We start from the raw sequence: 27,893 nt of genomic DNA, 5'->3' as shown, positions 1-27,893 counted from the left end.
TTGGCAGGTTGTTTTTCACACCATGTGTAGACTGTCATGGTAACGTGACGATTGGAATAAGGATGCAGGATGTTCCAGGTGTGACAGAAATAGCTCCAGCAATGTCAGTTATGAACATCTCTGTTGAAATTCTACCTGTGAATGACCCACCAACAGTTTTTCTCTTTGATGATTCCTGGAATTCTTTGATACATGAGGATCCCACAGAACCTGTCATGGTAAAGAGCTAATTTATCCATGTATAATTACAATAATACTTAAAAATCTTGGGCATTGTATTTATTATGATGCAGGACATCATGCACTTTTGTTATTGACAGAATCCAAAATCACATTACATAAGCATATACAGCACTTTTGCAGTTTTTTGCATTTACAATTACAGAACATTAAATCCGTATTCCACACAAAATATTTTAAACTGAGATAATCATTTGACAATATTATTTTGATCTCCCCATGAATAATCAGGAAAAACATTTATCAAATATGTAAACCAAAGCTGAGAAGAAGAAAGGGTGTATCTCCCAGGGGAAGGGGAGAGACATACCACCAGACATAATATCATGTAAGTAAACTCAGGTGATTATGCACATTGCTTGTGATCCACACTATAATGTTAACAAACAGGTAGTAAGTTAACTTGGCACATGCGCTTGCACACAGCACACTCATAAATGACTTAGGAATTACCAGTGTCAGGTATCTCTTGGTCTCAACCAGACAATTTGTGCCCAATCTAGAGCACATTCTAGTCAACTGTGTAACATATTTGTTGGTCTTTCTCTTTTTTATTTGTATATTTTAAAGAATTTTGCAATCTTTACATTTATTTTTTATCTTGTAGGACTATATGGTTATGTTTATTGGAAAGGTTTTATCTTACTCAAGTTTTGTGATTTTTATGTTTTCTAGAACTTAATTTTCAGTGGGATTGAGGATTATGCTACATGCCATTACACACACACAGACACACACACACACACACATATACATACATACATTTTGTCTCAAAAAAAGGTATTTGACCCAGTCATAAGCCAAACAACCACCTGAAGGCTATACATGCTTGCATTCTTGGGAAAGTAAATCTCATTTTTAGAACTTTCATGTAAGTCTGTGTAATCATTTTATTTATTTATTTCATAGTGAGATAATGAAATAAATCAGTAGGAGAAAAGTTATATTGCCACACTGGTGGTACTACTTCTATCACCACAGTGGTGATATTACTTTTGGAACTACTATTTTCCCATTTAAGAAATATATCTGTCCCAGGTCTGTGTATGTTATTTAACCCAAATTTAGATGTTTAGGTAAATTTCATTGTCCTTTTTCTGTTTCTTTTCTCTCTCCCACCCTTACTCTAATGTGCAGATCTTAAAATGTGTCAGCTATAGACATCTAGTGTACACTTCTGCAGTCAGTGAGGTGCCATCAAGAAATTCCTAAACAAGAACTCCAGACAGCAAAAAAGTTAACTTCAAGTATTAGTTTTTTTACATAATTAGTTATCTTCATGAGTCATGGAGCCTGTCAGTGACTGAACTTACATGACCTGTTGATATGTCTTACCCATACAGTACTGTGTACCTTTAATACTCTTTGACAAATAGCACATAATTTTTAGTAAAAAGACTAATGATTAAATAAAGTAATAACATTTTTAAGCAGAAATTTTAAATCACATTTCAATTGTGTCTAAAAACGATGGATGAATATGGCATTGATTAGTGTTGATTGGAAACCAAAATTAAGTGTCAAAGAAAATTGAATACAGCTACTGAGCTAGACTGCAAGCTACACACAAATTTACATTTGAAATAAACCAAAATGAAGTATGAAAATCCATTAATATAAATTCACAATCATTAAAAGATGTTACACTCTGAAGTCAGTACAATACAACTGTTCTTAATGTTTCTAATAATCCACCACTACAGTATCAATCAGTGCATGAAATGCATTAACAGAAATAAAATGTCTTCATTTTCATATGAGTACAATCCTTGTTTTGACAAAATATACAGTTTGAAGTAAATGTACTAATTCTGTAAATATTGCTGTCCCAAAATTATTATAAAATTTTGGCACTACTTTTTATTGATGTAGTAATGCAGCTGTTAACTGGATTTTAATGTAATGGAGAAAACCTATTCAAATTGATGGTTTTTGCCTTTTAAAGAAATATAGTAAAAAAAGGAAAATCTACATTTTTAGGTGATATATTCAATGATTTCACTTGTGAAGTGCAAACATTTTGTATTGTCACTTAACACTTATCAACACTGGTGTTTTCCCAAAACTAAAAAAACTGACCTGCATTTTCTGGGTGGAATTTGACAGTAAGACAATTATTTGACCTAGTTATGAGCTATAAATAACATGTGTATCGTACTAGTTTAAAGTTGACATCAGTAGGGAATGTAGCTTTTAAGTGGGTCATTCAACACTCTGAGGACATTTTCAGTCTTTCACCAATAATTGTTTTACTTGTTCATTACTTATTTTTTACTTCAGGCATTAATGTAACTAGTGATACATTAAAGCTTCTTTCTTTACATACTAGAGTGTGACTGAACATCACTGACAGTATAGAAATTGCCTTTGAACATTTTCAAAGCGTGAGTCAGTGGTGATATTCTTAAACATGACACAGATTTCTTTTAAGATTTCTTTTTGATGTTGTATAAACGCATATTGAGTAAGTAGATGTGCGGTATATAGTTTGTTAAGAGTCATGTCAGTGTTTTCAGTTTGTTTAGAGTTGTAGTTTTTTACCTTTAATTAATAATCATAAATTTCATTGTCAAGATTTGAGAGAGTTTATATAAAATCTTGAAAATCCAGCTGTGTAGTATTTATTTAATTATTACAGTAATTGATACTTTAATTGTATGTAATCAGATCAGCCTTATTACTCTAGTCAGATTTACTTAAAGAAATACATAAGTAATTTTTGTATCCATTAGATTTACAAGGACCAAGGGAACAGCCTTAAGTTCCATGCTGTAATTGGAGCATATGATGTGGATGATGGAGACACACTGACATACTCTGTTGATACTAGAAGTAATGGTAAAACGACCATTGAAACCACAGACAATATTGTCCTGAATCATTTTTCCACATGCAAGGGAGACAAGGTACAAGTATGTTAAGTCAGTAAGAATATATTTGTTAGGAATGTAATGAAATTCATATCATATGAGGTAAACAATCCATCATAAAGAGTTTTCATTCACTCATTCTATTAAGAGCCAATGGCATAGACATAAGATGTCTCAGTACCATATTCTGCCATCTAATTTGTGTGTCCCCTTCTTTAACCCCAAAAATCCCATACCTGTATACCTATATATTTTGCATATCTCCTGTTTCAGTAAAGATCTAGCTGCCAACCCTATCAATATAAAAATGTAGCTGTGGTGATAAAGGTTCAAAGAAGGTTATGAATAAATGCAAAGTTCAGCACTTGCATATAGATGTCTATGATAATACCCTGAAAGAATCATATATATGAATGTTTGAAGCAGAATATTCATTTTCCCAATATCAGCAGTGCCTCCCATCCCTCCCATCACTGTTTTAAAATTCTCGTTTTCTAACCAAAAAAGTATGATATGAAATATTATGTTCAAATGTATTGAATGTGTCCATAGTGGTACCAGTAATTCAGATTTGCTATATTTGGCTATTACAGCATAGGGAAGATATTTATTCAAAGCACTTCACTGAATGGGCAATTCTATAAAAAGAATAGTGAGGGGTTTCAAAACCCTTCATCAACAAAATACTGAATAGTTCATAACTTATGAGTTCTAGACGATGGAGAAATTATGACATGAATGATAAGAAGCTAAATATGCTTGACAATAACACAAAATGGTATTTCTCTAAATATTTATGGACACAGAGAACATCTTTAGTGTCTTCTAAGACCAAATTTTGTGCATCTGTTTTGAATTTTTATATATTAAATAAAGTGTTTATTGTATCAGTCAGTACTCTGCATGCAAGTGATCAGATTTTGTGAATCTCCTGATGTACCATTTCAAGGTGTCACTTGTATGAAGAATTCAAGGTTTAGCACTATTACAATATCTTTCGAGTTGAATCTTTTCCATTAATTAAATAATGTTAAATTTGGGCTACTGCAGTTTGCGCAGAATATACTTGTTGATCTTGACTAACACTGTAACTGCTTAAAAATCATTTCTCATCCTCTTTCCTATGTCCACATTATTTGTCAATTAATGATAAACAATTTACATGTACAGGAGGGCATACAGCATGCAATTAAAATCAGTTAACAAATAGTGAGTGACTTACCCATGGTAGCAATTGTTGGTGAGTAGCAACTAGTATCAACATAAATATAACGACTACTGCTTATATAATGTAATTCCCCCATTTCATCAGTTGTGAACAAGCAAATTTTTTGGGTGGAGGTGGGTATTACTTTCCTTTTTTTTTTCTTGGGATGGGCTATACTTCATTCTTAAAAATATGTAGTAATGTTATATTTGTCATATTCAGTTCTTCACTTATCTTCTTGATTTTAAGCTACAAACAAGATGAAAACACTGTTACTAGGACATTTTATTGACATTAATAAGTAATGAGATATTATATTATTGTAGGTTAGTTCATGACCTTTTAATTGTTACAGATCACTGCCATCTCACCTCTGTCTGCATGGGTTCGAGTCTTGAGCTCCGCCAATGTGGGCACGTGAGAAAGCTTGCCAGTAGCTTCTCATTGGTCAGTGGTTCTTTCTGGGGTTTTCTCGGGTTCTTCCTCCATCATTTATACTGGCCACCATGTATAGCCTATCTTGTACTGAAAAATGGCATTAAACCCTACAACAACAACAATCATGACCGTTTCTGTCTGAATATGGTAATAGATATGACATTGTTCATCTAATATTTCAATTAGAGGCTGTCTTCTAGGACTGATTTACTCTTAATAAGGTCCCTTTACTATGCATGTGAGAAAGACCAACACTACTTGAAAACTAATTTCTTGCTTTCCATTCCTGTATAATTTGAACACACCATTGAAATAAGCAATAATTATGGAAAAAAAAGTACATCGTTGAGTATGGTGTTTGAGCTTGGACAGAGGCAGTCACATGAGAGTTGTCCAACCATGGAACATTATTCTAAAAGACAGGTCCACTAGGCTTTACTTTGTTCTTTTTTCTTTCCCTGTTAATTACAATCAAGTACATAAAATAGAAAGAAAATACTGAGTAAGATTATTTCTCTAAAATGCATAGTGTAACTTAAGCTTAATTGTATCCTAACTTTAAAAAATTTCATTTTTTTAAGAAACATAATTTTGGGGAAAAGAGAAGGATAGATTTTACTGAAATATGCAACAAAAATTATGTTGTCATTTATTAGAAGGATTGCTACAATTTAGTGATTGTACCCACATGTCTAGCAGTTGGTAGAAAAATTAAAGCATTATCTCATCATTTCTCTGGACAGTGTCCTGTTGTTAAATCAAGTGTTAACCTACCTGACATGACCTGGCTGGTTGCAGAGGTCACCTATGAACAAAACCTGTCAAATTTCACTGGATTGGAGATGGTTAAATTTGTTGTGAAGGACAGTAACTCCAAGTTCTCAGATGTTATCACAATTGCAGTTGCTGTGCTGGAGTTCCCATGTCAGAATGGAGGAACATGCCAAGGTAAGATCACTGATAAATGCATAATAAATGTGCATCAACATTTTTGTTTTATGCTGCAATATGTTGCATTAATTATATACCCATCCAAGGTTAGTTGCTGGGTACATTGGTCACCCCTCTTATAAGGTTACCACTTGTGTAGCAGGAAAGTGGCCCTTATAAGAAAAATAGCCTTTATAAAGGGGAAAACACACATCAGTAATAGTTACATATAAAGTATGAATGATATAACTAATTATAAATATTAATTTTTCATTTAAAATATCACAGGCATGTTGTGGAATCAGTATGATAAAGCTTATATTAATTATACTTTAAATAATTACGAGTAATCATCAGTTGAGGTGTAAAACCACCTAGTTAATCAGGGTACAAACATCTGGTTGTAACTACCAATGTCTGCCTATCCCATTTTTCTACTGCTTTAGAATGTATTAACTGAGTAAGTTCATTGGAATCTTTCTGTGCTCAGAGTTATCGATAGTGATAAAAGGACTCCCCTTCTTTTCACTGAGTCAACTTATTTTCCCAATTCCTTCTAAATTGGGAATTTCTGACAGTTTGCACTTTATGCAACAACTTGTTCCTGCATTGGCAATTTGAAGCTATTACACAAAATACGTAGTGTCTACAAAGGAAGTGAGCTTCTCACTTGATCAACTGGTTTCAGTCTGGTACCTTTTCAATCTAAGAGAGATGCCACTAAGTCTAACATACCATTTTTACTTTATGGTGACTGGATGTCACACAGTCTTGAACTGGACATTACTGTGCTTCTCAGCAGTTAGCTTTGTCATTTTGCAGGGATATATTTGTTTCCCATAACATGAGCAGATGCTCTATTCTTTTGGGGCTAGTATCTCCAAGGCTGCTGTGAAGTCACATATTTCCGAATGGAAGACTCAATATACTGACCCCAAATATAAAATGGCATGTTCAGTATTCTGTGTAAATTGTATGAAATGAACTCTCCAAAAACAAACCCATCACTCATATTGAACACTTTGCAAAGATAGATAATACTGTCATGCATGCTTCCTAAAGGATGATCTTTGTCCAGAGTGCATACCATGCCAGTTGTCTATCTTGAAAATATTGTTATCAGTATTTCTGCTGACTGGATGGTTGTTGTGACATGGGATTTTCACTAAATAACTGATAATATTGATGTGTAGCTTCACTTATAAAGAGTACAAATATGTACAGGAAGTGGGTTCTAAATGAAAATGATGTTCATCTGACCTCTAACATTGCACTGACCATCTGAAAATCTTTATTCCTTTGAAACGAATGATGGCATTCACATATGGTATTCACTAAAACACTCCTTGCAATATGTAGATCTGATTACCAACATAGCCACACTTCTGAAAACAGTGATACACTGTTGATGGTTCTGAATGAAAATTGTGCTCATCAAGCCTCCAGCATGACACCAAAGTGGCCATGTTGAAAAACTTGTTGTCCCTATTCCTGTTCAACAATTGGTTACATTAACACTGAAACACCTGCTACACTTCATAATTGGCTCTGAATGAAAATGTTGCAGATCTGAGCAACATATCTGCACTTTTGTGAAAGAGTTTGAAATCCAAAGCTGATTGGCCTTGTGGTCTAGTCATATGTAATGCTTGCATTTTTGCACTTCACTGATTTTTTTTACGTGTACATATACAAATGAATTTTTAGCATATATTGTGTTTTGTTGCATTCCAGTCAAAACAAGTTAATATTCAAAATTGTTATATTAAGTAAGGTCAGAGAGACTCACTCTTGTGAACATGACAACACAAACAAGAATGAATAGGTTTTTAGCAAACCCAATGTGTGGATATATCTGAAGAATTCTTTGAATGATGTTGGTTTAGTAACTTATTTTTTTTTCACCAAAAATATTTATTATGGATTTTATCTTTATACATTGTTTGAGACAAGTTATGTGATCTATCCATGATACCAGGATAAAGATCAAAGACAATGATAAAAAAGTGTGTACTATTATTACAGGTACAGTCTCTTGTGAAAATGATAACTCAACTGTAATTGTAAGAATTATTTTGTTATCAAATTTGATATGATGGAACAAGATTATCTGAGTTGTTTATCAAGGATTTCTGGAAATTCTCTGCAACCAGTAGAGCATAAGACCCTCTGAGGGGCTCTTGTTTTTTTTTTTCTCTTCCAAATTTCACATATTTAAATAATTCCTTACCCAGTTCATTTCATATTTGAGATATATGACCTCCAACCTTTTTCTTTCCCTTTTGTTGTGCACATCTCTCATCCATTAATCATGTTCCTCATTAAGAACCATAAGGTCCAGAATTAGGAAATTTGTTAAATCCCCACCACCTCTGTGAGAGAAGGGTAGATAATATTGTCTACATTTCTATCCATCTTCCATTCATCTGTGACACTATCTTGTGACCACAACTAGTCTTGCAGTTTTTTTATTCATTTTTGTAAAACTTTGTAAATATCATGATCATCGTCTCATGATAGACATATTAACCAGTCACAGCGCTTCCACAATGTTTGTAAAAGTTATTGACTTTTTCACCTTGAAGCTGGATGCAGTGGATTATGGGTATCACATGGGAGAGGTAGGAATATATGTGCATGAGCATTCTCCCAAATTTTAACTGAGCTCATCAACCATCAAATATGCAAAAAAGCAAATTTGTTTTAGCTGTCCATCTCACTTTAATATCATGATACCTATTTTTGCTTTCTAAAATGGGACATTTACAGTTAGTGCACAGTTTCACATTTTAAATCCTGTAGTGATCATAGTCATTGAGGTAAATGAATAATTTTGCAGATATCCTGAGATTGCTTAAATTAAAACAATGCACACCAACATAAACACTGTTGGAATTCTCTTTACATAACAGATGAATAGTAGCTTAAATGTCAGGATCTCTTTGTTTTTCACTTTTTTAATTTACCTTTATGTAGAATCAGAAAATTGGGTTGTTATCTTAATCTACAACCCCTGCCTCTGGTTGCGGCCCATGGGGTCAAAGGGTATCTACAATACTTCTATAGTTCATCATGGGTATGAGGGGGCATATCACGTGTTTGTTAAAACTTGGCATATGTTAATAATACAGCAGAGTAGGCAGGACATAACACGTGTTAGAATTCTTACCTTCATGTTGTTAAATTTGTCAATTTTACTTTTTGGTAGGGAAGTAGTCAGTGTAAAATTTATATTTCAATGATGATATTTTGATGGCTTGTATATTTTGTATTGCAGGTAAAAATGGAACAGCTTACAGCTGCTATGACATAAGACGCATTAAGGACTTTGATGTAAACTATTACTGTGGCTGTATAAATGGCTGGTCTGGTAATTACTGTCAGCATTGTGACAATGATGAGTGTCAAGATGATGAGCCATTCCCTGTATGGGCCATTGTCCTTATAGTTCTGACGTCAGTAATTCTTGTTGGAGCACTTGTTGTTGTTATCCTGTACAGAACTGGGTAAGTTAACCAATTATTTTTGTTTCTTCTGCTCACATATTATCACTTTGTCAATTCATATTTTTTGACAGTGCTAAGTGATAAGCTATTACCTATTTGGCCAACATCCTGTTTAATCTGATTTCAGCAAACCATGTACCTCCATCTTTCTGTCATTCTTTCTATTCATCATTTGGTTTCCACATGATAACTTAAGATTTAGACAAAGTACCTTGACAAATCTCTTGCACTTGGGGAATGAAATCAATTTTTTAAATTAATTTTGTGTGGAAATGGTGTGCCATCAAGATATCTAGTGACTGAAAGAAGAAAAATGTTTCTTGCATTATAATTGCACTTCCCAAACTCTGTGGAATTCTTGTACATAAGGTATGGAAAGGGCTGGCTGATATTGAGGTCAGAGGTCAAGGTCATTGTGGCTCAAAGAAAAACGGTTTTGCAGAATAATTTTTATTCTGGAGTTTCTTTACCAGACTTTATAAATGTCTTGCATAAAAAGTATATTCCACAGTGTAGAAATAGTAGATATAGTAGCACAATTTCCAGCATGAATATATATGAGACATAATTAGCTAGAATGCATTTAAAATTCAAAGTTTGTTCAGTGAAACAGATGGGAAAAGAACACATAAAGTCAATTTTTGTGCAGTCATTGGCCCCAGAAGTAACATTTCACTTGGCAGATAGAGTTTCCTCTGACCTTTACCACCAAATTTTACATATTTTGACATTTTTGTGGTCAAATTATCTAAAAAGGGCTGGAAAAGGTCAGAGGAAACTCAGACTACTTGGTAGATTGCTCAACCTCAGATGTCCTTTGCCTTGACCCTCAAACTGTCTGTGACAGTTGCTGTGTTTTCTTTGAAGAATCTAGTCAGTGTGCAATAGTCTTAGGACAGAAATCAACTAGCTTTGGTCCCTCTGACATGGCAAATAAGTGGTTGTGAACTCAGTTTTGCAAATTTTTCAGGCAGTCAGGGTCTTTTATGATTGAGATATGTATGTCTTATTTACTAACAGTAACCTTTCTGGTGCAAGTGATATGCTTTTAGCTTCTTTGCTTGTTTCATGTGCTATCAATGTGGTAGTTAAAAAGTTGGATAAGCCTTTGAATAAGGCACTTGAACAATTGGCTGACACTGGGTATGCCGCACCGTACATGCTGAACAAACATAAATGACCTCTTGTCATCATGATCAACCCATGGCCAAGCCTTTTTCCAGTTGTCCTGCAAAGTCCAAATAAATTTATTTTTATCATAATTTCTGTCCTTTTTGGATCAGGGATATTTTAATCCATTCAGTGAAACTTGTCTTGAAGCAGAAAAAATTTATGTGGTTGATTCTTGCCTTTCTCTGGTAAATCCATACTTAAATAGAGTTCTGGCATATTTAGAACATATCGTCAGCTGATACTATTGATGCTTAGTTTTAGCTATTGTTTAGAACAGGCAGACGTTTGACTGATGAAGATAAAGCTTAGAGTGGTGATCAGCACAATGCATGCTAAATTTACAGATTTTCAGTAATATTGTACACCACTAGTCTCCCACTTTGAGCAACTTCCACTTGCATCAGTGCACTTTCATGATTCTTTTCAGATGTTTTAAGAATTTAAAAAAATGCATTTTCTTGAATTATAGGAAACAGATAAGAAATATTAAAGGTCCAGTGGGCTAGTACTGTTTACATATGACCAGTCTGTAGATAAAAAGAAATGGTCCCAGACTTTGGACCACCAGAATGTTCAGGCCCTGAATACATTGGGAAATGGCAGGTATTGCCAGATTTTACTATTATTGCTTGTAATGAATTTGTTGTTTTTTTCATTCAGAAATCTAAAAATCAACAAGAGTAAAAGTATATCTTTGAGGTCTCAGAGAGACAGCTATGCAGACATAAAATCAAGACTTAAGAAACATGGATCTCAAATGGTATGATTCCCTCCCTTTCTCTCTTATAAAAAGTAATTAATTAATATCTGATGTCTATATTAGTGATAATTTTTATGCAACCACTAAGATTTATAGGTTACTGTGTTTGTATGGGAAAATATGAACGAGTTTTATGATGGAATACTGCACGACCTTGGGAGTGCAGTATATCCTTCCGACAAAACGAGTTCATATTTTCCCATACAAATGCAGTAACCTTTTTATTATATGCTCATTTTTTTAATCTACATAAGGTTTAATTATATAAACAAAATACAGTACAAGAAACAACGTAAATGAATGAATGCCATATTCCGAACTAAATACACAAGCACAGATTTGTCATTACACAATCACATCATTATTAATGCGCACATAACTCTGCCCAGATAAATTTGAACTTAGTCGCACGCTCAACATAACTTTCAAAAGAAAATGGCGTGTCTAGTTAAAATTGAAATTTGCAGTCATATTGTGAATGAATGCACGTTGCAACAACTTTTCCATTTGATCTGGAATGAATATACCGTATTTTCCGGTGTATAAGTCGATACTTTTTGACTTGAAAGTTCGGTCTTCGTCTTATACTCCAAATCGACTTATATATGGATTGTGTCATTGAAATTGCATCGACTTATATATGGATTACAGTATCCGGTATGCTATTGACATTGCTCTATAATCGGCATAATCGAAAACAGGTCACATAGAAGTACAAATTCATGTTAAATTACTATGTCAATAAATTGTCATAAACTAATATGACTGCGTTTATATTTGTAAGTTTTGTCATTATTTATTTTGCATTCTGCGTGTTTTTTCTTATTTCTCAAACATAAAATAAAAGAAAACAATTTACCGTACCGGTAAAAACTTCACCGGGCCGCATAGCACACTTACGGTCTATACTCTATAGTGTACTGTACTAATTCAAAGCATATTGTTTGTTCCTAAAAAAAATGATATGAAATAACTGGTCCATTAATATTTGATTTTCCAGTATAATGTTGGACACACGTAAGCAATTACCGGCATAGCTTTTTGATTGATCCAATTGATCCTACAAAGGGATGTAATCCATATTAACTCGAGCGTTCTATGATTATTTATAAAATAATGTAGATCATGCATTCTACTGAATCCCCCAAATCATATGTTTCTAATTGTATTTGACAAAGTTTCTCAAATAAATTAGGTTTAAACTACACTAAAATCAGATATATAGATGGACTACCAGTACTCATAGATCATCAGTGATCCATGATTTTTAGTTTCACAATTCACTTTAAAGCAAATTCATTCTTAACCAGCTGACAATTCGGTGTCTCTCTTTGATTATACCGGTTGTTGATAAATTGGTCTTTGGTTTCCAACAACAATCAAAGCCAGTTGCCGCAATTGTTTAGACCTTGATATTGGCTTTAGCTACCGATACTAGTTACCATATTGCCGGTACCCCATTGTTCTTTATCATTAATCCGCATAAATTACGCTACCCGTTTTTAATATCAATGGGATTAAGTACAACAGGAAATGATGCCCACTCCCTTCTCTAGATGTAAATAATGAATTTAGCCATGGGCATTGTTTTCATTGCTATAGTACGGGCATATTTTAATGAGTTCGGTATATTTTGATCAATCTTTTCAGTCATAATCATTCATATAAATATTCCCGTACAAATCATACAACTTATCTCACAATGCCTCCCGTCAAATCACACAAGTCTTACACAGCGGCTTTTAAGCTGGAAGTTGTAAAGTTTGCTGAAGAGAAAGGTGGGATTTCACAGATATGTTAAAGTATAATAAAAAGTATTTTTATTTATTTTTTGTTTGCAACTTTTGTTTTCTGTCTCCTCATTTTCTTCACATTTCTGATTTCCCTATGAATTGCCTTATTTCCCTATTGTTAGCCTCACTGAGTTTATCTCATCTGTTGAATCTTGCACTCAAGACTGGTTTCAACTGGAAGGAATAATCATAGCATGCACAGCCACGTGGCTCTTGTTGCAATGGATATCATAATTAAAACAAATATGGTTTAAACTAAACTAAAATCAGATATATTGTGAGCGCGCGCGTGCTTGTGTGTGTGCGCACGAGAGAGAGAGATTGAGAGATGAAAAAATTGTCCGTGTACAAGATCGTTCTTTTATTCAGGGCTGTTTTTATTTGTAGCTTTTGCAAAGAGAAAAAAGACGGTATTTTGAGTTACCTGACGATTGTGATAATCCTCATGTATTACAAGCCTACTATATTCCATTATCAATAAACACCTCTAAATCAACAATTCATTCTTGTTTTAATTACGATGTACATTGTCACAACAACCACATGGCTATGCAGTGTTATTTACATGGTAATTAAACATGCTTAGCGCTTTGGCTATAATTGAAACCAGACTGAGGGCAAGAATCGACAGAATAGGTCAAATCAGCGAGGCTGCCAGTAGGGAAATGAGGCTTTTTTAGGGAAATTAAAATCTGTCGACATTTTATTGAAGTCATTGTCCATACAAAATTTGTTATAAGGACAAGAGATCATACCCATTACTTTGTATTTGAACTCGCCGATAAAGATAATAGTGGGTATATCATTGAATAGATTAGTAATAAAATGTTAATTATATCCAAGTCCAAACAGAACAAACACTTAAAAAATAGTATATGTATATATATATATATGTATATATATATATATATATATATATATACGAATCGATTTAACGGAGTCCGTGACTTTCAAACTTACGATAGAAAATGACAAGTTTGTATAAGTTACGTTCGTAACTACAGGTAATAAAATGAACTACAACATGGATGTGCTTTCAATTATAATAAAACAAGCTTGGACTGTTTATTCAGCTGTGTCAATTGATAACAAAATATAGCAGTTCAGAAGTAAAATCACAAGCATGTTAGCATCGGTAATGCAATTTCACGATTGCCGGTAATATGGAATATCATACAATGATACCATTAATATTCATGCAACCGGAAGTTACTAGTATAAAATACAAAGCCAAGTTATTGACCTGGCCTCGTCTTATACTCCGAATCGACTTATATATGGACGAAGGATGGAAAATTTACAAAATTGGTCAATTCGACTTATACTCCGCATCGATTTGTAGGCCGGAAAATACGGTATTTTGGTATTTTGTTTCCATTCGATGAAAGTTTGTGATTTTGGACTGGATTCATCAGTGTAAATTATACATGAAATATGTCGGATTGAAGTGGCATGGATGAAGCGTGTTTACGTCTGCAAATGTGTTTCTGTTTCTGTCATTAAATGTTTGAAATCATAATGTGGGAAAAATATGAAGTCTTTCAATTGCATTTATCAAAAAGACGCTATGGAATTTAATGCTTATTTCATTTTGAGTGCAGTAAGGAGGATGTAATTGCACTTATCATTGAAATTACAGCACAATTTCTAAATGTGTAATCCAGATTGAAAACCTATGACATGGCTATGTAATTCAGATTTGCAGAATTAAGAAAATACATTTTGAGGAAATTCAGGATGTAAAACTGTAAGTATATTTTATTTTGCCATTCTTATCACCAGCTAAAGAAGACAGTATATGCCTTGCCACTTGTATGTTATTTGTAAGGACCTTGTCTTCCGTCTTTTATATAATGTAGCTAGCCTTAATCCGTAACATTGTATCAACGCGGAATGTGCCAAAACAGCTGGGTTTTTTTTGCAGTCCACGAAACATGTTTTAGTTCATTCAGAAACAAATTTAAACAACCACAACGTAAAGAGCCTCTTACGCGAGTGTACATGATTTGTGTACAAATCAAAAGTGCTGGCATCTGCGTCCATTGTTTGTTTACAATAGAAAGTAGTTCCTTTATGCACTTGAATGTTATATGTGTATTGTCGCGCGCATTCAGTATCGGGGAATACTGAACAATTCTGACAATGTAAAGTTAACGGGGAAAAAATGAGCATATAATAAAGTGTATTATAGCTATCACCATGTTGTATGTCTGTCTGTACACATTTTCATTGTTAGAGCATAACTCTCAAACCATTCTAGATATTTCAACCATATTTCATATAAATATCAAGCATGTTGTATCCTTCTGATCCTGATACCATAATAGGCTCAGTACATAAAGCTTAATGCCAGCTTCATTGATGTGTAAGGAATTTGGTATGGTCATCCTTTGCTTCAGAGTCCAAGGGAGACTGGGTTGGAATATGAATCCTATTCCATGGCCAGCCTAAAGACAGGGGACAATGCATTCCAGCCAGCAGTTGTGCAGGAGGAAGAGATTCCCCTACCAGATCCTAACACCATTAGTGACACTACATCATCAGCTGGAGTTGACCAGGTCTGGACTGCTTCCTTTTTTTATGCATTATACAAACAAATCTCAGTTTTATTTGCCCCCCGTCATACTCACATAATGGGCATATGAGATAGTGTCATTTATTCTCTGTATCCTATCTGTATGGACAGTTTTCTACATTGAATATTTTTATTGTGCCATGTAAACAAAGTGTAGCATAAGAAGCTTATAAATTGAGATCCTGTACTGTTGAGTTCTAGCATAGGCAAAATCATTGTCACAAGTCATGGGTCAAATCTGCTATGCTTTCTTTTCACCCATTGATGCCTGTTATAAGATTTCCTTGCTTTTCATGAATACGCACAAACAAAAATACATCTTCAATAAGTCAATGAAATAAGCTTGTATATCAACTAAAGTAACCTCTTATTAATAGATAATTGACTGTTTGGAATACAAAATCTGATTGACCCAACCTTTTAGCATGAAAGGTCATAAGTTGGATCAACCTTGTGAGAAAACTTTATTCAGGCTCACATTGATTTGTTAAGTGGGTTCATGTATATTTATAAGCAATAAGGAAAAGTTGGCAGAGGAAACCACAGGTAAAAAGAGAGTGTAGCAGATTTTCACCCATGGCTTGGGATGATGTAGTAGGATTTAAAAAAAAAAAATGCTGGACTCAATATGTTCTGTAGACGTCTTTATGTAAGCTGGGGACTAGGGAGATGTCATCACCATGTGACTCTTGTTTGTAACATGATCAGTCTAATGACAGAATAGTAAAGCCACTGCCATTAAAAGTGACATGTGACCAATCAACTAACCAAAGCTTTGCAAATAATTTGGGAAAATGTTTTTAGTAATAAATTAAATACAACTGGACCTCATTTGTCCACACTTTGTTCATTAATATTATGAGAAAATCCAAACCACAGGCAAATTGCTTATAATCATTAATCAGAACTGTTGATCCCAACATGTTATGTCTCTGAAGAAGTTACATAACTTCAGTGTATATATATTGAGAAAGTCTCCCTTGGATCTGAGACTTTTTGAGACACTTCTTTGATGGACTACATCAACCCTTCCAATTACCATTCCATCCCATATTGCTAACAAGCTGTATTTGCAGATCCGTGGAACGTATGATAAATAATAGACTCCTCTGATATCAAGTTCAACTGACTACTCTGAGATGTATACTAATGAAAATCAGCTACAGACCTGATCAACAATGGGCAGAAGAAATGGGTTCAAATTTTCAAAATATAAAACTGTTTTCATTTCATCCAATTACATTGAATTCATGATGATCCAAAACTCATTCTTGAGGGTTGATTTATTCCTATTGTGGAGAAGACCATAATTTTAGGACTTACTTTTTTTACTGCAAACTAACTTTGTCCACATATTAGATACCTGAAGGAAAATCTTTTTTTTTTAAATGAATTTGATATAAGTTATGGCCAACACAGATTGGTGATGAGATACTCTAGTTATACAATTCTTTGTAAGATATGAACTGAACTATGACTATGTGTATAGATGAAATCATGAATCTTACTAGCAGATACTTAATCCAATGATACACAAGCAGAAACCTGGACTTAACTACAGTGTAGTTAGAACATCACTACAAAAAGCCTCTTTGTTGAAGCAAGCCATCACTTTATTTCACAGATTAACAAAATTAACTCTTCAGTATGTTACCATAATCTCTTCTAATCCATCAAGTCCTGCATATGATGTAGTTTTTATGTCCAATCACCCAATCTTGTGTGTTCAGAAACCAAAATTCATTCCATCTTTTTGGATACAAATTCATCTTCATTCAGAAAGAGTCTTCAGACGTGTTTGGAAATACTGCAAAATTTTGTGTTCCAAATCACCCACATTGGTTATCAAAACTCCCATACAAATATATCTGATCTTTACCAATTTAAAATGTCTTCCACAAATCCTTTCATCAGAGTAACTTTAATGAATCAGAGCATCCTATCATGGTCATACATCCCTATTTGCAGATGGTTCAAAGATGGGGACAAGGATAGCCTCTCAAGCCACTTATTAGATAAAGAATGTGTGTGCAACCCTCTACAGGGTGCAGGTCAGATAAGCAATATTTAAAGCCACACCCTTTATTGTAAATAAGTGGATAATAAAACCAGCCTGCAGAAGCCATAGATAGCACATGCATGAGATAAAGCCTCCATTTTCAAGTTCTGAACTCCATTGAAACTTCTCAAAAAGCAAATTTCATTATCTTTTTGATTGCCCTTTCTGCGCTGAAAACCTTGCAAAACCTGAAATTTGAGAACCCATTAATATTCAAATGTTGGGTCAGGCATGGATTTTTTTATTCTAGGAAATACTGAACAATATGGCCTTTGTTTACTGAACATGAAAATTGTGAGAGACAAAATTGGTAAATGATACCTTAATGTATCCCTCTTTTTATCATTAAAAAAACCCCAGTAGTTAGTACCCAGAAATTGAAATAAAAAATTAAACAAATTTGTAACTTTTAATAAAAGTCATATTTTTAATTTTCCTTAAAAAAAGAAAACAATTCTCTGTATACTGTAAATAACAGTATATGGCAAAATATCAGTCAATTGTAATGTCTGTAATGCCCTCTGGTGACAGTACTTTAAAAATACCAATTTAATGTCTTGTCAAGTGAAATTTGTGTTTATTTGTTAATTCAGTTTCAATGTAATCATCATAAATGCAATGTGCAATCTTGTATCCAGATGTGAATAGTGACAATCAACTGTACAGCAATGACTGCAAGCAATTTGGTACTGAGTGTACTTTGATCTCGTACCTGAAGAAGTGTTGTTACAATCAATTAAAAGCTGACCTGCACTGTAATGTCATGTTAATTAGTCTTATGTATCTATGTATCTAACTTTAATCAGTGGTTTGTCATATTCATTCACAAATGTGATCAATGAAAATAAAAGTAACAAGCAAAAGGTGTACTAGGTGCATGAAAAGTAGGGTTCATTTTGAAGAAGCAAGTTCCAAAGTTTATAGTGAACATAAAATATCTGGAATTTACCTTCAGAGGTTTGCTTAGGGATGAACAAATTGCACTATACCTGGCAAAGAAATGACAGCATCAGAATTTTACTAACATAATGATTTTTTAAAAATGAGTATTGACATTCTTTCTGTAAATAAATGTCACTTTTTTAAAAAAAAGATTTTTTAAAATTCTAAATCTACAGTAACACTAAAATGTATCCACATACCAAAAGTAGTGATGTAATATACAATCTTTATGCTGCCACACATGTGATGATGATACATGGATTCAACTGTTATGCAGGTTGTTTGTAAACATGTACCACTGGATCTGCTTAAGTTAGATTCCTTGTGTAAGGAAAATGGCATGAAGATAAATCCTGAAAAACCATGATTTTAATGAAGATAAAAAAAACTAGTAAACAATACTTGTATATGAATACACAGCTTATGATGTGTGATTAAGATTATTACTGCTGGGAAACTGATAATTTAGGTATGAGGTACAGAAATAGACATGTACCTAAGCTTAAAAATATTCTCTTTTTGGATATTTACTAAAAAATATGCTGTTTATTCATATTGTCTGTGTGAAAGTCTTGACATTATATGTAATTTTTAATTAATAATTGGTTATTTCTTCCCTGCATAGTCACCTCCAACATAAGAGTCTTCCGGGAATTCATCAAATTTTACTCATGAAAGAAATAACTGAAAAATGTTCCCAGTTAGTTCCAGCATGATCCAGAATGAAGCATTCTTGAGGGATACATTGTCAAGGGAATTGTACACACATTATGGATTTTTTAAACATTTTTACTTACATTTTATTTCAGATTACAGTGTAATAGATATATTTCATTATCACATTTTATATGATAGGAATAAAATACTCATGTTTTGTTTTCTTCATATTTTCATCTAGAATGACACTGAAATACAAAATGGCATGGAAGAATCTGAGGTGGCACTAAACTTTGGAAAAGTACCAAATCAGTGGCTGCCAGGGAAATTATTGCCTTCACACAGGAAAATCACTGTTACCAGGCATAAGTGATAAGCTATGGAGCAAGTCCCAGTATCAGTACTGACCAAGTACTAAGATGAGAACATTGAACTATTCACATTTCTTTTAATTACTAATTTGTACATGAGTGATTTTGTTAATATCTGTTGCTTTTTTCTCTATATGAAAGAAAGAAAAAAATTGTATATTTCTTTCGTAGTTAATATTCCATTATATTAAAAGTTTTATATGAGAAGTTCCTTGTTTAAAATGTATTACAACATAATGTATGCTTTTCCTAATCTAAAACTTTAGCTTTTTACATTTCTTACGTAGTCAGATTCAAACATAACTCATTTAAACATTTAAATGCACAAATAGTCTCTTTCTAGCATCCTTTTAAGGTATGGTGAAAAGAAGGTTGTGATCAGATTTAGCATAGACTGAGGCAGTTTTCACTGTCATTACTCATTTTAAATCTTAGTTATTGACATTTGATACTTATTGCTTACAGGAAACATAGTTACAACATTAATTTAATTTAAATGTATTTTTTTTTTAAATATTCCACTAACAAACCTTTTTATCAAAATTTGTATGGTCTCTTTCTAAGATGAAAATACATTCTGCCATTTAAATGTCAATAGGTAACTGATAATATAATGTCCTTGTTTGGCTTCTTCTATAAAGCTGTATTTACTTTCTTTCTGTACATTAATACATATAAAAGAGTTCTGTTGAATTAGATTTTCAAAGTATTTTGTTAAAAATATAATAAGTAACATTTTGTCAAGATAGCAGAAACCTGCAACTGTCTAAAAATATACCTGTAAAAATAATTAAAGCTTGACTATACTGAAAATTCAAGTTCTTAATAATTTGTCATCTGTTCCAAAAACTAATATCAGGAGCTTAGAAAGTTTAAGTGGATGTTGGTTTGATTCAGCAACCATTATGCAGAATCTGGAACATTCTCTGTCATAGAGAATTTTATAATACTATCAATTTTATCAGAAAGATTACTCTTGTAAACATAGGTTGATTGACTTTATTCTTTTCACAATTATTCTGCTAACTTTTTCAGTATATATCTGTTAATAAATCTCTTGCAAAAACTTTTTGTTGTTACATTTTTTAAAATAATAAGATTCAGGTACAGTTTGTATTACCTTTGTTACCATGGCATCACTTTTCCAGATGTCAATAGCCTTGTTTGCCATCAGCAATGTCAAAGTTTTATATTAAAGTGTTTATAAGTTAGATACAAGGGCAACACATCAATACACAAATACAGGTGAGACACTGAGTTCTGTGGGACACTTTATCTGAAAGTGATATCTCTTGTTGCTAACAATTGGGTATAATTTGTGGCAAGTAATATCTATATTTATCAAGTGAGAATCCCACCAAACACTTAATGAAATCTTGGCTAATATTTTAATGAGGATCTCTGTATGTTTTGTGAAAATCGCACATCCATCCACGTTTTGAAACAATTTGATAGGCTAGGCTAGCCCCCCACTGTACTTATGGTCTTAATGTAGCAGAAATATTGTAAACTTCGATTTGTATCTCACCAGGATCTAAGGCCAGGTGACTTTGTGATATAGTCCTACATCCAATATGTTGTTCATAGTCCATCTACATTTATATTTTCTATTTCCTAAAAACCACTGAGCCCTTTTGAATCAAGCTTGGTAGCCATGATCTTTGGGGTATGCTATACTAAATCAAAAAATGGTATCTGGAGTGGTTCCCCTAGCAGTGATCTGGCTTCCATATTGACCATATGGAAGCTGTTTTGCAGCTTCCCCAGAATGACATGGGATGAATGTTTCTTACAACATTCTCTGATCAAAATTGTTGTTCAGGGTTGTTCCCCTGCCAGTGTTGTGGCTCCTTCAGAAAATGAATGGAGAAACCATTTTGACTTCTCTAGACGTTTTGTTCAGATTTGGTAGAAATGTTTTGTTTGGTCATGCTCTATCAAAATTATGTCCAGTGTGCCTGTCTAGCAATAGTTTTTGGCCTCCTTAGTAACAAGGTAGGCAACCTATTTTCCAGTTCTTCTCTTGAAGAGCTGAATCAGTAAACTCTCTTATCAGATTTACTCCCCAAGCTGTGGTGTGGCTTCTTTTACAACCATATGAACATCCTATTTTCAGCATCTCCAAGACAGCAAAGCCAAATCTGACCTAACTTGATTGGATTATTTCTTATGTTATACTGTATCAGAATTCTGTGTGGATGGCACCCCAGTAATTATGTTGCTTCCAAAGCATACATTTGGAAAACTTGTAATTGCTACTTCTTCTTAGCAATGAACATCTCAGCCAATTTTGATTTAACTTGTTAAGTGTGTATCTTATGACATGCTCTTTCAGAATTTTGTCTACCATGGCTCCCTAGCAAAGCTGTGCCTTTGATAGCAAACATATGGAAAACATATTTTTATCTTTTTTGCCAGTTTTTATTAGCTCTACTACTCATGGGCCAAAAAAGCTTTGGGATGACCTGTTGTCCATCATGGATCTATCTGTAAGCACAAGTTTGTTATCACTACTTATCCTAAACTACTTGAAGGATTGCCATGAAACTTTATACACATTCTTTCCATGATTTAGTGATTATAAATGAAAATGGTGATTTTCATACAGCCACTAGGGCCACCACAGTAGCATTGCAGAAAATCTTCTTATTACTCCAGCTGAATGATAGTCATATCAAATTGGGCTTTTCACTAAAAGCCTTTGCATGATGTCTAGTGGGTCCTAAATGAACATGGTGCCAATCTGATTTCCAATATGTCCACCACTGCATGCATATTTACATGGAGTTTTCACCAGAAGACTTAATATTTATGATGACTAGTTTTGACTAAATAAAAATGATGTGGCAGCTATTTTAATTTTTTTATTAATACTTCTGCTGAATGCATAAGTCATATCAATGTCGGGGTTTTATTAAAGTTCTTTTCATGTCCTGCTGGTCTTAAATGAAAATGGTGCCAATATGACATCCAATATGGCCACCACAGCAGCCATCTTGAAAATTTTTTTATCACTACATGTACTTCTGAATAAATGTTCGTATCAGCATGGAGTTTCAACAGAAAGACTTTTAATGATGTATAGTCAGTGATAAATGCAAATGGTGCTGATCTGATGTCCAATATAGTCATGATATGGCATCTTGAAAATCTTGTCCCTACTGAACCTGACCAAAACATAATATTACCAAGAGGTTTTCAACATAAGATTTATTGTAATGTATAGTTGATCATAACTGGAAATGTTGTTCTGGTCATATCTACATGGTTTTATTTCAAATGACTTCTTATTATGTCTAGTTGGTCCTAAATGAAAATGGTGCTGTTAAGACATTCAATATTTACTGTAGCGACCATCTTTAAAATGTTTATATCTGTACTTCTTATCAGCATGAGTTTTCACTAAAAGTCTAGTTGGTCAAAAATTAAAAATGGTGCCAATCTGACTTCCAATATAGCCATCACAATTGCCATCTTGAAAATCTTGCTAATTCTCCTACATGACTGGCCATATCAATATTTTGCTTCCACCAAAAGAATTTATATGGTGTTTATTTGGTCCTAACTAGAAATGGTGCCAATCAGATATCCAATATGACCACCATGGGCAGCCACCTTGAAAATCTTGTTTTTGTTACTCCTTCAAAATAGAAAAATTTATCAATGTGCCAATCTGACATCGATTACAGTGTATGTCCAAAACAGTAGCTAATTAAAACATCTTTTTATTGCTGAAGAATATCAGAGATGGTTTCAACACTTAGCTCCCCCTTGCAGGCTAATGATGAGAACCAAAAATTAACCAAGCTGTAACCATTGTCACAGTGATAGCCAAAGTACTTCAGGACTTGGCTGGAGAGCCAAGAGGTGTAAAATAAAACTTCAGGGCAACTACTTGTAGAATGTAGCTTAAAGTTCATTCTGATATCTAATTCACTCAGAACAGTTTGTGAAGATACCTAATAAAATATATCCACATAAATCTCTCAACACAAGAGGTGTTGTTAGATCTAAAGATTTGGATGGCTTCAGTGAGGCTTGAGATGCTTAAGAATAACAGGTCACAGAACATCTCAAAATTACAATGAAATAGAATATGCCATAACAAGAAGTTAATTCCCAGAAGCATGACAACTGCATAAATTTGCCTGCATCAGTGAATACCAGGTGTTCTAACGTCCCTGTCAACACTTTGGTTCCTTTTCCTTTGCATTGTTTCAACTGCCAGAAATATGGCAACCACAAAGATGGCTGCAATAGGAAACCAGTATGTAACAGATGCAGTTAGGTGGGTCACGATGGAGCTTAGAGAAAATCTCTTGTGCAAACTGCCTGACGGAACATTACTCACACTCTATGGACTGTACTATATGGAAACTAGAGAAGATTCAACATGTGATAAGCATTAACATTTGCAAGGCCAGGAAATGCATGAAAGCCACAATTACATCTTAAAACTACTGCCAGATCCTATGGTAGCATGGCTAAAGTGGAGAAAAAACTTCCACAAATACTGTCTGTACCCTGACCACAACCTCAAACCAAGTTCACAGTCCAAATGCCACCAAACCCATGCTAGCAGCTACTCAAATCGACAAAGTAGTATGCAAGTCAAATAATGAGTGTGACAATGTAGCAATTAAGATTTTAATAGCAGCAATTACTTATCCTGTGGCTGTTAATTTGCTAATCTATTTTCATGCCAAAAACATACCATTTGTATCATGTGAATACATCCTTCCAGAGGGGAGAAAAAGTCAGTATGACCTTTTGGACACCACTCTGTCACATGGTCATGCGCAGAAGGTAGATGTACCTATATGTCATTCTTTTCACGGATGCCATACTGTATAGACTTCTGAAGACCATTATGACCAAGAAATTATGCCTGTGGACAACATATACTGCAGTTAGCTGTCTCTCTCTACAGTGTTTAATAATTCTCAGTGTTACTACTGTCCATTCATTTCTAAAACTGTATTGTAGCCTTTTGTTTCCTCCCTTAGATCTTCATTCTTTGCGGGAATTCTGAAACTACCTCATGTTCTACTTGTGGTGGTGGACACATTTACTTAAAAATATTAACTGACTGGTAAGTCCCTATGTTCTAGGAACAATAACAGGTCCCACTCTGATGTTGAGGACATCGTTTCCTTCAATTTTATTTTCAACTCGATAAAATAGTTATAACTTTGTACAACGCTCACAATGACATTCATGTATTTGCATGTTACCTCAATAAACAAATCGTCAGAAATGGAAAATCTTGTTTCTTTCAAAAAATAAGGAAATACTTCAACGATAATTTCCATCCTTTGTTTATTCATGTGTAAGTTAAGTTTCACAACAACAAGGGTCCATACCACTAATTATAAAGAAGAAAAAAAGCAAAACATGAGACAAAGCATTCTGTGGCCACAAAAAGACCTCATGGGATGCAGACACAGACTGCATCAAGTGCTCCACGTGCACTCAGAAAAACTGTTGCACCATTTGTGATTTGTTGTCTTCCAGCACCTGGAATCTAGTAGATTCAAGGTGTACCTATCAAAGAAAAAAACGGAAGAACATTCCCTCTTCTTTGTCCAATTCTTCTGGCTCTTCTTCCAAATCTCACATGTTAGGACAAACATCTTCAGCAGCTATTGAAGCCCTTCCAGAAGGAATGTCTCAAAATTCAAGAAGCCATTCAACTTCCCCCTGTAGGGAGATGACAGAAAGTTCTCGTGTCCCTAGCAGCATTCCCACTTCACGTAGTGAGCTGCTTCTTCCTGTTGGGGAGGTAGAGCACTGTGACCATGGGTTGCGCCTTCCTGTTAGTTAGGTAGAGCACCACGATTGCAGGTTGTGCCTTCCCATCAGGGAGGTAGAGCACTGCTATAGCGTGTTGCACCCTCCCTCTAAGGAGGTTGAGCACTGCAACAGTGGGTTTCACCCTCCTTGAAGGAAGTTGAGCACCATAACCATTGGTTGCACCCTCTCTTTAGAGAAGTTTAGCACCACGATAGCAGGTTGTTCCCTCCCATCAAGGAGTTTGAGCACCACAATACATACTGTGCCCCTGGCAACATGTTGGCCCATCCGTTAGGGAGACAACACATCGCATCCATGATGCACAGAGTGAAGATGAGGTCTTCTCCATCTATCACTCATCAACTTCATGGTATGAGGACAGGACAGAGCTAATCCCTCTCCCCTCTCTACCAGCCCACCCTGTGCAGGATTTACAATCTATACTCAGGATTGAGGCTAGGGATGGGGACCATTTTGGTGTCCCCCCCAACCCAATTATACCTATGAACCTTTATGGGATGTGGGGCCTTCCGCCTCAGGAACCTTGGTCCGTTATGTCCCCATGGACTACTGGACCTTGCCAGACCAATCAAAGTGATGCTGCATCTCATGTCCCACCATTACCTCACCAAGTGGTTTCCTTTTGAAAAGCTACAGGTGTTACATCATCGAGGGTAGTTAGACGTTCTCATCTCCCCTCCATGTAGGGTTGCAACATAGTTCTCCTACGCCCCTCTATTAAGGGACATAGTGATACCCAGCCACTCTCCAAATCAGAGTGTAATTGACCATGAGGATGATGATGCTCTCTCCATCCTCGTTGACTCCAAGGAGTTTGAAACAGAAGCTGTGGCAATGACACTTTCTCTGAGGCCTGCTCCCTCATCTCAGGTGGATAAAGAAGAAGAGGAGGTCTGGTCCTTTGATAAGGCGGTAAACAAGGTTTACCATTTGTTACCCCCTGACTTTTATGCTCCAAACCATCTGGCACACAGTCCAGAAAGATCCTTTCCAGTTTGGAAAAGATCACTGGAGTATCACCTCAACCAGACCTCTTACTTCTCCACATTCTTCTACAACTGAGGAAATGTCAGGGAGGTTTTCTCAAGGCCATTATATTGCTCAACAACATAGAGGGTGGTCTGTTCCTCACTCTACGCTGAGACCCCTTATCTCTTCTTCAAGCTATTGGGTACATTCCCTGAAGTGGGGTATAAAACATCCTTTGGACACTGATGTGGCCAAAGTGGGTATTTCTTTGGGATCCTGGGCACACCTTCCATCAAAACAATTGACGCCATGGAACAGAAAATCTGGTTACTTGTAACTATAGCCTCACATGCTGACCTTTTCTCAGCTACTTCCTTTAATATGCTGAGAGAGGCCTCGCTGAATCCAGCTGCATTACGTGTGCTGGAGGCTGTGGTCAAAACATCCTGGCATGTGCTATCTGTTGCCATGGCATTATTGGCAGAATTTCTGCACATTCGCCATGATGCTGTATTGGACTTCTAGAAGGTCTTGCTTAACCACAGTAAAGACCTTTTCAGGGCTGCTCCTCAAGAAGCTGAGACCTTCTTTTGGGGCCTCATTCTTACCATGGCTTCTCAAGACTTACTCCATCACCAACATCGATTGTTTACCTCCACTCCTAGTCCACCGCAATTGACCAGGAAATGAGGTCAAACAAATCATCCTCAGGGACCATCTGCCAAATTTTTCAACCAGTATCTGTCGGAGGAAATCTTCAAGATGGAGACAACTTCCTCAATCCAGAACATTCTTCATCCATCTGACTGGGTAGTCTCCTTCTATTTCAGGATGCCTACTTACACATCCCCATTTTTCCTCTGCACCACAATATCTTAGACCAGGAAGTTTTTCAATTTTGGGTTCTGCCATTTAGAATCTCTTCTGCACCCAGTGTCTTCACCCAGGTTATGGGAGTAGTAGCAACCTACCTTTGAATACAGGGAACACTGATTCTTCAGTATTTTGATCACTGGCTGATTCACCAATTTCATGTTCAGTCCTTTCATCAGGACCTGTTCCACTCTTGTTCCACCATAACTCAATTGGGTCTCCTACCCAACCTCGAGAAGTTGGAACTCATTCCATCACAGGACATTGTTTACATGGGGTTGAACTTCCTCATGAACCAAAACTTGGTCCGGGTTTCTCTTAATCAGGTAGGTTGAATCCTGGCTGTCCTAGAGATGCTATGAGCAAAAACCGTTGTATCTGCTCACCTTTATTTGTCCCTACTCGGAACCTTGAACACCTGTCGAATGGGTTTCTTTTAGAATGTTTTCACATGCGTCCTCTACATTTCCTTCTTCTGGGAAGGTGGAAACTTCACAGAGATTCTCTATCAACCCCTTTGGTGGATGAATATATAATGAAGAATACTGTCTCTACTGTGGAGAAACTGGGTGCATGACACAGGTATGCCATCATGGCAAACAGAATGAGTGCTTCAGATGCCATAAATATGGACACAAACAAAGACTTTGTCCATTAATGTATTTAAACACATTAGGAAGCTGGCAAAGAGGAGAATGCCAATGCTTCATTTACAC

At 35.0% G+C, this 27,893-nt stretch overlaps 1 protein-coding gene across 1 annotated transcript in view; it reads left to right on the top strand.

Moving 5' to 3' along the window:
• Positions 1-20,587, top strand: part of LOC149805047 (uncharacterized) — a 357,351-nt gene extending 336,764 nt beyond the window's left edge. Inside the window, exons 84-90 of the mRNA XM_089946893.1 lie at positions 8-218; positions 2,973-3,146; positions 5,499-5,703; positions 8,963-9,191; positions 11,025-11,124; positions 15,317-15,475; positions 19,392-20,587. Of these exons, the coding sequence (XP_089803019.1) occupies positions 8-218; positions 2,973-3,146; positions 5,499-5,703; positions 8,963-9,191; positions 11,025-11,124; positions 15,317-15,475; positions 19,392-19,523 (1,210 nt within the window). The 3' untranslated portion in view covers positions 19,524-20,587. The remainder of the gene's footprint in view (positions 1-7; positions 219-2,972; positions 3,147-5,498; positions 5,704-8,962; positions 9,192-11,024; positions 11,125-15,316; positions 15,476-19,391) is intronic.
• Positions 20,588-27,893: the final 7,306 nt, after the last annotated feature.

This window comes from Sinohyriopsis cumingii, chromosome 2 (genome assembly GCF_028554795.1).
Source record: "Sinohyriopsis cumingii isolate HCF-2022 chromosome 2, ASM2855479v2, whole genome shotgun sequence".
Taxonomy (NCBI): domain Eukaryota; kingdom Metazoa; phylum Mollusca; class Bivalvia; order Unionida; family Unionidae; genus Sinohyriopsis; species Sinohyriopsis cumingii.
Note: the sequence above shows the minus strand (reverse complement) of the source record. Positions and strands in the feature narration are given on the sequence as shown.